Source organism: Esox lucius, chromosome 23 (assembly GCF_011004845.1).
Source record: "Esox lucius isolate fEsoLuc1 chromosome 23, fEsoLuc1.pri, whole genome shotgun sequence".
Taxonomy (NCBI): Eukaryota; Metazoa; Chordata; class Actinopteri; order Esociformes; family Esocidae; genus Esox; species Esox lucius.
The window spans coordinates 11,139,896-11,152,774 of record NC_047591.1 but is presented as its reverse complement, the minus strand read 5'-3'; the positions used below and the strand labels follow the sequence as shown (position 1 = coordinate 11,152,774).

General features: G+C 43.1%; 1 protein-coding gene across 2 annotated transcripts; it reads right to left on the bottom strand.

Moving 5' to 3' along the window:
* Positions 1-1,149: 1,149 nt before the first annotated feature.
* podxl (podocalyxin-like) lies at positions 1,150-12,559 on the bottom strand. Of its 2 annotated transcripts, XM_010887030.3 has the most exons (10): positions 12,036-12,559; positions 4,148-4,603; positions 3,742-3,914; positions 3,582-3,656; positions 3,423-3,497; positions 3,286-3,312; positions 2,591-2,729; positions 2,356-2,393; positions 1,863-1,985; positions 1,150-1,762 (listed from the first exon to the last, which is right to left on the bottom strand). In XM_010887030.3, exons 1-10 carry the CDS (start codon positions 12,076-12,078, stop codon positions 1,568-1,570), a joined length of 1,344 nt encoding a protein of 447 aa, XP_010885332.2. In that variant the 5' UTR covers positions 12,079-12,559; the 3' UTR covers positions 1,150-1,567. The 2 variants fall into 2 exon arrangements, with proteins under 2 accessions (XP_010885332.2, XP_010885334.2); XM_010887032.5 differs by lacking the exon at positions 3,423-3,497.
* Between the last annotated feature and the right edge of the window lie 320 nt (positions 12,560-12,879).

Below are 12,879 nucleotides of genomic sequence, written 5' to 3'. Positions count from 1 at the left end.
GTTAAAAAAATAAAATAAAGCACCTTGGTTAAAAAAAAAAAGAATATACAGAATGCCAAATACTTTCTATTGCTTATTTTGGGGAGGGAAAGGAAATCTTGACATAATTTTAAGATAAATTGAATGTCATTTTCTTCATCTGCCTCCTCTTTACATGTTGCCCCTCTTCTTCCTGGGCAGAACTCGGGAGGATGTGGGGAAAGATGTGTGAAGGAACACTACTCTGTGAATAAAGTGAATGTGTAGAAAGCCTCTTGTAGAATTGCATTGTATGTAATGTACATAACGAATAAAGATTGTATTTTGTTCAGGTTTTCTTATACATGACTGGCCTTTAATTTGTTTGCGGTTGACAAACGTGTCAAGGGGCTCATAACTGGTTCGATTCAACCATCTGCAGATTTTGTCTTAAAAAAAGGAAAGACTACTTTTTTAAATGGTTTGTTTTATTGTAAAATCTTTATTGATATGAGAAAATTGCTGTCCTGGTCACGCTCGACCCGGCTCAGCTTCCAGTGTGTCAGACCCCCTGTTTTGCTTTAATAGCAAACAAAATGTAAATACATATAATAGCTGCTAAATACTTTGGTGAAAAAAGTTCACATCTAATACTAGTGAGACTGTACAAAACGAATGATACAATACCTAGGAATGTGTTGGGAAGTGGGGTGTTGTTGGGTGTTGGACAATTATAAACTGCATTTATACATTTCAATATTTTTGGCTGTTATCACATGGGGATATAAATACTTGTCTATTCATCTGATTGACAAAACAAATTCCCAAACCAAAAGGGTAAATGGGTTGAGACCCAGGATGCGCAGAAAGTGGTTTGCAGTGTTCAGTCCCCAAAGAACGGCCGAGCCTGTTAACATTGGTCTACAACAAAACAACGGTCCTTAGGAACCCGTCTTCCTGGTGTAATAGATCTAGCCCTAGTCTACAAAACTCGTTTGGTAGACCATGGCTTGCCTTGGGAGTTAGAACACCATGTCAAGCAACACAAAACAGCCTTCGGTGTATAATCTTCAGAACGTTCATAGGAGTGTTTACTGTTTTTCCCTTCTAGCAGCTCCCATCCCAGCCGTGCCTCCATTGACACCCTTGTTTTGTTAGTGTGGTTTAGGTTACCTTGTTGTACCAGTGTATGGCTGCCATACAGCAGCCACCGCAAGTTTGCCAGTGCTAATTTACAGTAGTATTTTTATTAAGTCACCAGGATGTTAATTTCACTTTATCCTGAGGTCTGTTTCTCTGACGCATTACTATTGGTATTTTACCAGGCAAGTAGTGTTACAGATTAGAAAGTTTACGCTCCCTTCATTTGCTCATAAAAACATATATATATATAAATATATATACTATATACAGGTGCTCGGGTGCACATTGAAATGCACATTTGGCCGAGGACTTTCTATGGCCATAGCAACGGGACTGCCACCTTTTTAGGCCGGGTATTATTTATTATTTTCGCACAGACCCTTGTAACAGTGTAGGGAGGGTAGTGTCTGGCATCGTTTTGTCTAGGGAGAGGTCCAGTAGCGCTACGGTCTGTCCTTGTTCCTGCCTACAGGTGTGTGTCTTCCTCCTCTGGGGGAATGCCCTCTTTAGGCAGGCAGTCGAAGGGTGCAATCCAGCAGTCGTTGTACTCGCCATTCAGGGCCACCTTCTTCTCCTGCATCTCCGGCTGCGCCTCCACCTCCAGGGTCGGGTTGTCGTGGTAACCGTTCTCCACGGTCTGCAATTCCTCCGTCAGGTATAGCTGTGGGGACAAGGGGGAAATGCAGTGCCCCTGGATTTCTCTACTGTAAGGCAGTAAGTACAGTAGAGGAATGTTATTGATTGTAGAGTGTCTTGTTTACCTGGTGATTCTTCTTGTAGGGCTTACGGTAGAAGGACGCGTAAATGATGAAGCCTATAATCATGGCCAGCACGGCTCCGCAGGATGTAATAATGGCAATCAAGGTTGTTTTGTCATTTGGTATCTGAAGAACAAAAGAGGTAAATAAAGATTCTCTGACAGTTCTAATAAACCTTTCCATTAGACAGCTTAAAGGGGCGATATGTAAAAAAATAATAATAATCTGTACAACTAGCTTAAAAACAAGCAAAAATCGCCAGTAGACCTCTGCAGTTAATGTAGACCTCTAAGTTGATGTTTCAAATAGGCCTAATCTTATACAAAATTAATCAGTGTCTAAACCACCATGGACTAGCTTGTACTGTACAGGTCTCATTTGTTGTAGGAAAATGAGCAGGAGACAAGTTATTTAGAGGCAGGATTCTACAGTGCCCCTTTTAAGATAACATTTAGGAGCATGTTTTATTCTGTTCAGAATGTTTTATTAGACTTACAGTTTCTTTTTCAAATTGATCCATGACCAAGGGATCCACTGTAAAGAAAGAAATGGAAAACTTTATAAACTGTTCATTTCCGGTACTTGCCCTTGATGTCAATTGGCTCATATTTAAAAAAAAAATTGTAAACACTGTTTAAACCAAGAGTAGCATTATGACATTAGGTGCTTTGAGTGTGGTTTATACACTTAGAAGTGTTGTCAGAAGCATGTGTTGTGGGTAGTGTACATACCACTGCCGGACACGGTGATGTCAATGGTCTTGTCATTGTTATCTTTGGACCCCCTTATTGTCAGAGAACATTTGGCACCATCCTTCAAATGGGACATCACATCATTGCAGAGGTTCACCAGTTCTGTACTGTTGTGCATCTGATGAGAGAAAACAAGTAAGTCTACAAAGCATTTATCTAAGTTTATTAAAAATCAACAATCTGTATGTCAAGACAGTGACTAGCTGATGTAATTTTGTAAATGATTGGGAAAGGTCAAAGGTGAATGAGAGGTCAATTTTTCCAGTACAAATAAAGCATCAGTTATTCTTGGCAATTATAAGGCAGAACAGCTGTTCATAGAAAGCAAAGGAGAACGCAAGTGAGAAATGAAATATGTGGGAAAGACAAAAACAGGCAGAAGGTTTTCCACTAAGACTCAAGCTTTTTCCACTCAATGACAGTGGATTTTGTTTGTGCAATGATACACCACTTCCTGCTCTGGCTTTGGAAACAGAAATTAGGTTCATGCTGGGGTGGCTGTTATTGGATTCTGGAGAAGTCTATGCTGTGTAGTCAGTTGTTCCCCTTAAATGTGTAACTACAGGGATACATTTTTTCTACTAAATTATATTTTGTCACAGATCGCCACCTAAAACCAGATCTGAAATACTTTGGAAAAAACAATGGCAAAGGTGAAAAGCAGAAATTCTTACCTCTTTATCTCCTTTGGTCATACAAAACTGTAGAAGCAAAAATAAACAGTTAGTTAGCCTTTTATGTGAGGAAGAAATCAGAATATAAGTACTGTCCAAATCTGTCTGACATAATTTTTGTGTGAAAGTCTTTGTACCGTTTTAATGTTTTTGTCTTTTTGCAGGATAGCTGTTGTCTTGGCCGGAGTTGTGAGCACCAACCCGCTTGGTTCCTTATGTGAGGTAGAAATCAGGATATAAGTAAAGTCCAAATCTGTCTGACATTAAACATTATTTTTGTGTGAAAGTCTTTGTACCGTTTTAATGTTTTTGTCATTTGGCAGGATAGCTGTTGTCTTGGCCGGAGTTGTTGGCACCAACCCGCTTGGTTCCTTATGTGAGGTAGAAATCAGAATATAAGTAAAATCCAAATCTGTCTGACATTAAACATTCTTTTTGTGTGAAAGTCCTCTGTACCATGATTTCTTCTTTCTTTATTGACTGGCTAGCTGTTGTCTTGGCCGGGGTTGTGGGCACCAAAACTGTGCGTGTGTTGGACATGGGTGGCGCTGGATTGCTTGTGGAGTTGGGCTCGGAGGAAGAGGATGACTCTGACAATGGTGTAGAAAGTGTTATGGTCGGTCTCACACCTGTGGATGTTTCAGAAAAAAAATAATTAGCACAGAAGAAAGTATGGTGCATTTTGACGATTACCTAATTATACAAGATCAAAAACAAGCCGTTCCCTTGCTTCTATGTGTAATTGCACACAACCACATATGAACATGTAAGAACTGTACAGGCTTTTCATTTTTAATTCTAATCCTTTTGACACCACAGTCATTTTGAGGTGAAATTGTGGCAGAAGTAGAGGGACCCTTACTTTTGGTGATGGCCTCGTTGGGTCGGGTTGTCAGAAATGTTGCTAACTCCGTGTTCGTGGTTACAGGAGGAGAAGCGTTCGTGGTCATTGTGGGGGCAGTAGCTCTGCTCATGGTTTTGTTCACCTCAGGTTGAGAAGTGGTCCCAATGGCATTAGCTGTTGTGGACGCGACCATGCTGCCAGTACCGGGGGGGAGACTGGGTTCCGTCTGATTGGTTGTAGTGTAAGTGGTAGCTTTATCTACAGAAGTGTTATCTGGGGCAGAGCCAGTGGCTCGTGTGGTCGTGGGCTCAGCAGTGACTGTTGGTTTGGTGCTTGCATTCATAGTGTTTTCTGTCATGGTCGGAACTATAGTGGAAGTGTTTTGGGGGAGCTGGGTAGTAGGTGTGTTTGACATATTCCCCTTGGCCGCAGTCATATTGTTGTCACCCATGACGGACGCATGAAGAACAAGACCTAGAGGGGAGCAAACGCAAACCGTGTCAAGGCTTCACAAGGTTGCATGGGCCACATACATGTTACATACATGATCTATTACACATTATTAAGGTCACGTCACAGTGGACTTAATGTGCGTCTGATGTGTTAGTGGCTTATTCAAAAACATATGACCTAATCCGATGAATGTCGGCTCGGTCTATTAATAACGCCGTCTCTTGAACTTGGGTTATATTGGGCGTGGTTTGGAGGGAAGAAAACGTCACAGAATATCCGAGATAAGAGGAGACTGTGTAGTTAACCGTGTGTAAACCTGTTGCGGTCCTCCATCCAGCTGTACAGTAGTAGTACCATCTAAATTTCACAGGATGCTCCTAACAATAACCTAGGAAGCACCACACCCTTCCTGAAGGCTTGTCCCCGGCGCACCCCTGAACAATCCTGGACCGTGTCCTTTAGCCAGGGACCCTGGAGGCTTGGAACAATGGCTTTCCATGTGACACGCGCGTTGCCGAAGCCATACAGATATAGCATTAAGCCTGCTAGCTCGAGTACTCCCGAATGAGTGCGCTAACCTCGTACCTTTTTGTTGTATGTCAACTGTGTTATGCAGACGCTGTACTGTGTTAAGGCGACCTGCCATCCGTTCATTCACATGGGGCAACGGTTCATGGAACAATGCCTCGTAATAGGATGCTTCCCGTAGTGTTGTTCCAGCATGTCCCTTACTGTGAAACCACTGTCTTAGGGTGCTTCAGAGAAAGTTTGGATGTGCACAAAACAACACACGTATAATACTTGTACATTGTTCTGGGGCAGGATGAATATAAGCTCCGTTTGTTTGATGTTTTACACATGCACTGTAATATAAATAGGATGCGGGTAGGTCTATTCAACCATATGGAATCAACTGGTATAAAACGTTTCTATTACTAACTGAATCATGATTGCAACCGTGTTATTTCCATATCAATACGTCTTTGCATATGGGTCTACACTACAGCCGGCTGATTGGTCAGACCGTAAACATGCCCACCCAGGATGTAAATCCCGACTTAGCGTGTTGTCACAGTGATCAGGAGTGGTTGTCGGTCAGCATCAGGTGGAGTGGTCTGATAAGAGGCCGTGTTACCAGTTGAGGAGGGGAGGCTTGTAGTTTCTCCGTCTTTGACGCGACCTCAACAGTCCCCCTAAACTGAATCATTTCTCAGGCCCTATTATGCAGCTTTACAATCACTGACAGGGGTGGCCCTGAAACCCTGACCGCCACTGCCATGCGACAGCCTGTTTACGCTACTGATCATCTCCCCTGGGGTCTAGAGACATGGGTCTGCTTCTGCATTTTAGTCAACAGGTGAAAGCGTCCCGGGCAAAACTGGAACGTAGATTGTTTTTACTGACCTTTTTTCCTCAGCTACATTTTAGACAGCTTTTACAGATAAGTCATGAGGGATATGGTCAGCTTCTTATATCGGCTAAACGTTGCCTTGGGACTGCACTGATAAATGGTGTATTTGAAAATGAATATAAAACCAAATTAAGACTTGAACTGTGAGTTTTCTGGTGATCCTGTTTTCTCCACACAGGCTTTGCCATGGGTGTTTTGTGACTGATAAGGTCACTGGTCTGTTCTGTATCTCCTCTAGGTGGTGTCATATTTTGGGGCGACCTTCTGTCCCCACTTGACTCCCCTGGTGTCTGTTTCTTAACCATGGCAGAAGCTCCCCTAAACCTGAGCCTGACGCTATCAGCTGGGCTGTTTATACCCCCGCGAGACATTCTTATCACACCCAACTCCAACACACACCCAAGAAGGCACCTGTAGTCTCTCAAACACTCACTCCTCGAGACGCCACCCCGCCCCCGTGATGGGACGTGGGATATCGAAATGGGACGGCAGAAGCCCCCTACCTCATCTTTAAGTCCAGTAGTGGATAGGGAATGAAGGTTCCCGTGAGGGTGGGATGCATGTGTGTCTGTGACCACAGTGAGCCCTGCGCTGAGCTCTTATCAGCTTCTTCCCACACCGGTCTACTACAAAGGTGAGATGGATCTCTGATGGATTGCTAGGTCGTGAGGTCCTGTCCGGCCTGATTGGGTCTGGTCCTGTAGTGGCTGGCCTCCGTCCCAGGGGATCATGTCAGGGTCAAACCGTAGTCCAGGATGTGAGAAGTGAACGCAACAAGGGAAGTGCACGCCCTGTTCTGACTCACGACTGACAAAGACACAGATGGGGGAGAAGCCATCTAAATCTGCAAAGTCTCTTCTGGATCATGAGAAGGCCTTTAAGGGCCATTTTCCGTCCCGCAGTGACTAAGTGCTCAGTAACGGGGTCCGAGCGTTATCTCTTGCCCTTGCTCTGACCCCCACAGTGGGTCCTGTTTCTGTGTCCCCACAGGCGTCCAACCCAATCCTGTTTAGCGTGAGAGCCTCCGTCCGTATACGGTCAAAGCAGGAATGACAATCGGCCTGTTGGGTGGAGACTTGTTGAATTGTCCTGCCTTCCTGTCAGCCATGTTGTAAAAATATCCTCCGGAGCCCAGGCCCCACACAGACTCCAGACGGGGGAGGGGGGGGGTCGGGTCTGGGTCTGGTCCACGTGTGTCCTGGCATAGGGAGGCCATTCAGTCTAGTTGTGTGTGTGTGTGTGTGTGTGTGTGTGTGTGTGTGTGTGTGTATGCGCACATACACTTTTGTCCCTGTGAGTGTGCCAAGCGGACCATAACGTAATAAAGCAAGATGGATGTGTGTCAGAGCATGAGCATCCACCATGCGCTGACAGGGGAGGAGAGTAAATAAGTGGGTTTAGCCGTCGCTCCCGAGCCCCAGCCGTACAAAGCTGCCCCGTAATGTGGCTGACGGCCCAGACAAAGGTCTGGTTCGCCCCGCGTGTGGCTCTGCCAGGAGGGGGCTACCCCCTCGCTGCAGGCCCCTGCAGAGGACCAGGCTTTTTAGGAGCTGGGCAGCTCCCTGTTTCCCTGGGTGTTGTCCCATTCAGAATGGTGATGTGATGAGGGGGGAGGTTGTCTTTACACACCACTTATCCAGTAGGCTCCTCCATTCACTGGAGGAGAGAGGCTGAATGGAAAATCACTATTTAGGAATGAAAGGGGCGAGGGGAAATAGGCAGGCATGGTGGGAGGAATGGGGGAGGAGGGGAGAGGATGGTATAGGGGAGGAGGGGGAAGGAGAGGGGGAAAGAAATGGAGTGAGGGTAGAGAAATGGCAGTTTGGTTTAAGTCTGGTGCAAACATATCTTCTTCGCAGTGTTCACTTTAAAGAATATTTACACACTGCTTTCAGTGAAGGAGATAATTTTGTGTCTAGCTGTCAATAAGTCTATCCCAATATTGCAATTTTCTATTTGCAGTTGTGCAGTTGTATTTTAAGCAGTTGGGCGTGTCTACCTTTATTGTATTTTACGACATTGTGTTTTGCTCGAATAGTAGAACAAGGTGCTTCCAACCCACAGTTTGGGTTTGATTTCCACAGGGGACAGTGCATGGGATGGGAGTCCTCTAATCCATAGTTTCCAAGCCTTCCAACTTACAAGGTATCCCATCAGTGTGGGGCATGATAGCTGAAAGACGTTTTAGCTAACTCAGAGTTGGCCCTGTGTATCTCTAGTATTTGCAGGTCTTGTAAGTGGGTCTGATTACTGCTGTTTTTCCCAGGAATTTTTTGAGTTGAGATAGTTAGGTTTCTGTAAGAAAGCTTTTAATATATGTATACAACTTTCTGGGAGTCGGAGTCCCAGCTAAACAAAGCGTACAAAAGGTGATGTATGCAAAGGTTTTTTTTCCTCAGTAAGCTACATGAAGTCCAGAGGTTTCCGTACAGACGCTGAAGCATGAATGTAAATCTCCATTGCTCCGACATCATTGGCTTGCACAACTGAATTACTATGCTGTGAAGAGACATGATTCATTTCTATAAAAGAGACCAGTTTTAATCTTAAACTTCCTAACCAACTTAATGTGCGCTTTAAAAGAGAGATTCTCTCATAACCAAATTCCAATGTACAGTATTTGTAAGTGGGGATACTGTGTCTGAACCGTCCATGCTACAATTCGTTATTTTGAAGTCACCCTAATAAATTTGTTACACGTTTTCATAGTGCAAACACGTGGAAATGTCAGAGGTCGGATGTTACCTTCCGAGGTAATGTGGGCACTTTTCTGACGGATACTCCATGTGTCAGCAGATGTCTGAAACGATGGCATGCTTAATGTGTATTGGAGGATTTACCAAGTTGTGAAAAGCAAATTATCTCTTGCCACTACTTTCCAGGCCATGCACCACCAATGACCAGCTAAGGAGGTAACATCGTATGTTACCTCCTTAGCAAAGCATTCTGGGTACCAAGTATAGTGGTGTTTTATTGACCACATCAGACAGTGATGAAACACAAGGCTTTACTGCATTACCTCCCCAGAGAAACTGAGAACCTCCCTGTCCTGTACTGTTTCCCAATCACTGCTGTTTACAAACCCCACCGAACGTAAATCTGTCTGCCTCTGAAAAGGCAACCTAGGTATTTTCTTTATAGTGGACTACTTGTGACCAGTTGGCATTGTCATATAGTCTCCTTGTTTTCCTTTTAGACACTCGCAGTACTATCCCGCCACCCAGCACTAGCTACTAATATTCAGGTCTCGTTCAGGAAATGGAGGTGGAGGAGGACACGAGTCCTGTTATTATTTAATTCTGTTTTGTAAACCTAAGAGGCTGGATTCTACGCAGTGACCCTATCACTGTTTTCTTTTGTCACTTTGGTACTATCATCGATAGTATGGTGCAGTGTTTCAAAACTCTTAGTACAAGACTCCAAACAGATCGTAAATCATTAAACATTGCATTCAAAACAACTGATTTTGCTTTCTTTTGATTTGTGAAGATCTTTCACCCAAGATCAGTGATTTCAGCCACTATATTTTTGGAGAAATCAAACAGGTACATTCAATAAGTCTTTAAAAATAACAGTGCAGTCTTTGGCATTTGGCCATGACATCTTGTCCATGTCACATTGAATATCTTCATTTTTCATGCACTGCTGGAATCGTTTTTTGCATGGCAAATCCCAACATGAAATTGGTCACCAGTGATGTCATGACATGACTAATCCATGGACTGAAGGAGGGTGATCTACTCATGGATAGACCTTCCATAGATCTTCCACCTCCATAATGAGAAGGAGATTATGGGGCCAGGTCTAGGGTCAGGAATCCGGGATTGGCTTTAGCCCCCCTAAATGATTAATTACCCCCCCCCTAAATAAATCAATATATCAATCAATATATTTTCTCAGTGATTTTTTTTGTCATCACATGTTCCATCGCATCTTAAACTGAAATTGTATAGAAATTGTATAGAATCGTGTTCATTTGGCGTGTTCGTTTCTCCAACGTTGTCCAGGCACATGGACAGTTGCTCATTGGCCAATGATATTGAGTTTTGGCCTGGTGGAAGCCAGCTTTATCGACAAAGATACTTAACAGCAGTTGAATTTGTAGTTTTGACCCTGTTCAGGGGCTCTCTGATTTCTTCCTCTGACTTGCCATCTATCCATCTCCATGTTGAGAGGCATCGCCAGTGTTCACATGGTTTATATGGTTATATGATTATTAGTTGTGGTACTCCTGTGGATGGCCATCATGTCCTGTTTATGACACTAGTGTATAGTACATAGGCAATGCAGTGGTCTTTTGTGGCTCACACTAAAAACACCAAGGTTGTAGGTTTGAATCCCACAGAGGTTACATACAAATCTATGGCCTTAGGATGGTGATTCTGTACTTTTCAATCTGAACATAGTAGGCAATACAATGTAAGTTGCATACTGCTGAAATGGTTGAGTGATGATCAATTAGGAACAATGAGCATAGTGAAGGTATTTTAAAAATAGGGAAGAAAATCTTAAGTTATGCATGTACTTTGTTTCACACTGAAATGAGTTCATACAATGTCTTTCTGTTTTTTTTCCTCAGATGTACTTAGAGTTGTGACAAAAAGGGCTCTTTTTTTGTACTAAGAGTGGTGAAATATTACCACATACTTGTGTGAATAGTACTAAAGCTTCTGAAAAAATAACAAACTTGCACGTTTAAGAATAAAGGATGTAGAGGGAGTACTGAGACTCTGACTGGGGCCCTCAGCACTGGTCTGGAATCTGGTCCCGCACCTTCCTTGGGAACAGGGATGTTGATAAAGGGTTTTCCTATCTATTGTTCTCCACTATAGCTCTGTCCCATAGTCTAGGCCTAGTGAGGAAAGCAAAGTGTGCCAAGCCTCATCCTCAATAGTCTAGATTCAAGGCAATAGAGAGATCCTGGTTGGCTTTATCAGTGTACTGTCATGACCCCAAATAGAGGATGAAAGACTGTTACTTAACATCATGTATGCCTCGGTTTAGTATTTTCTCTAGCTTTTCAAGAGTTTTATACCTATGTGTAATTAATACTGTTTATTTTAGGCCTATGTGATAACCGCAATTATGCTGGGAAATTCGTTTTCGGCCTCCTTACACTATTTTTTTCAATAAAGGCTACAAACCGTTTAGGAAAAGGGCTGACTGAAAATCCAGTCTGTTTTTGCTTACCGATAAAAAACAAAAGCGTCCACTTCTTTTCATTAATTCCTAGTAGCAGAGGCAGGTGTGAACCACACTTAATTATAGAATAATACTTCGCCTCCCGTTTGGCGTGACAGTCCTTTCGAGCGGGTCAGGGGGGCACTTAATTATGCGGTCCCCTGGTCTCCCTCCCAGCTCTTAGAGATTGGGACGACAAGGGGCGGCTGAGGACCGGGACATTCCGGGCGTGTTAGAGGGGACAGATGTTTCAACTCCACCGCCCAGGCCATGCCTCGGGGGTGCCACTCCCACAGGTGCCAGTCGCAGCTTCGCAAAGTGCAACTCCCCCTCACTAACTTCACGATACCACAATTCGATCAGCAAGTTGTAAAGCACAGCGGTCAGTTGGTACAGCTTCTCACTAATAACGGTGTCTAACCACGTGAGGTTTAATAACAATACTTTGTTCTCTTAATTTCGATTAGGCTCAACAACAAGTTATGTTGTTGAGCCTGTGATGAATGGGCTATATTGGGAATACGTCAGTGCAATTTTGTTCACAGTTCATACAATATAACAACTAATGTAGACTATTTTTATGGAAATTCCGTATAGATAGTGCTTTACATAATTATTAGGTTCTATGAATAATAGGATGCTTGCACATCGGTTAAGCAAAATGATCATACCTCACATAAAACAAATGTTATGAACTGTTAGGTTACATGATGACTCCAAATGCGCAGTCTTTGTATGCTCACTTTTAATATCAAATGCCCAACAAAGAATTGCGTTAGCTAGATGGTGATGGATCCCAAAAATTTATTCAATCAATATCATCAAGTAAAATGACATAAAATAAAAAGTTCAGACACTTACCAAGTGAAAGAAATGCCAACCTGAATCGTGTTTTGAAATCCATTCTGTTGTTTTTTTTTTATACAAAAAAAAAATATTCGCTGTTGCTGCAGCACTCAATCCGTTTTTTGTAGGCCAATTTCACTAGCTATGTTCAATAAAAGTAGCGGATTCTTGCCGGTTACGCAGATGCGTTACGCCTATCTCCTTTAATTTTTTTTTAAGTAAATGATTTTGCAAAGTTATTGTTTTTGTTGAAAGCCAAGAATGCTTTTGTGTGCGCGGCTCAGCTTTTTTCTCCCCCTCTCTAAATCGGGTATTCGGGGGAAAGTTTCTCTCTTGTCTCCTTGGCTGCGCTGATTGTGCGTTGCTGGCTGCTCCTTGACGAGTGGCTGGAAGATGTATTATACTCTTAAAGCCCAAGCCCCGTGGCCATTCCAGAGCCCAGTGTACCCCCAAGTGTTCAGCGCTTACGCACACCCATCATGGCACTACCCATTCCTGAAAACGTGTTCCTGTCTGGTTATCCTGCGATGCAATGGGTGATCCAAAAGAATGCATTTTGGGTGGACCCTCAACAATTTGAATAACAAAGGAAACGACTCCCAATTAAAAATGTTCCCTCATTTTGTCTTATTTTTATTAGTGTCGATGAAAAAGTAAATAACTGATGTCGGTTTGAGGGCATTTTTACAATTTTGCCTAATTGAAATGTAAAATTTTGTTTTAACTACCTTCAGATTCGGCGTGCTGTTTCATTCAAACACACGTCATGCGATAATGCATGTTTAAATAACTGTTAAATAATCTGTTTACGTCAATTCCCTCCCCGTATTTGCTAAATACAATATGTATTTGTTTGAGA

Excerpts from the sequence above, each read along its gene's own strand:
- podxl (XM_010887030.3), bottom strand. The coding sequence starts at position 12,078 with ATGGATTTCAAAACACGATTCAGGTTGGCATTTCTTTCACTTG. Across the intron at positions 3,657-3,741 it reads TAAAGAAAGAAGAAATCATG|GAACCAAGCGGGTTGGTGCC; the intron begins GTACAGAGGACT and ends ACCTCACATAAG. Across the intron at positions 2,394-2,590 it reads CATCACCGTGTCCGGCAGTG|TGGATCCCTTGGTCATGGAT; the intron begins GTATGTACACTA and ends CTTTCTTTACAG.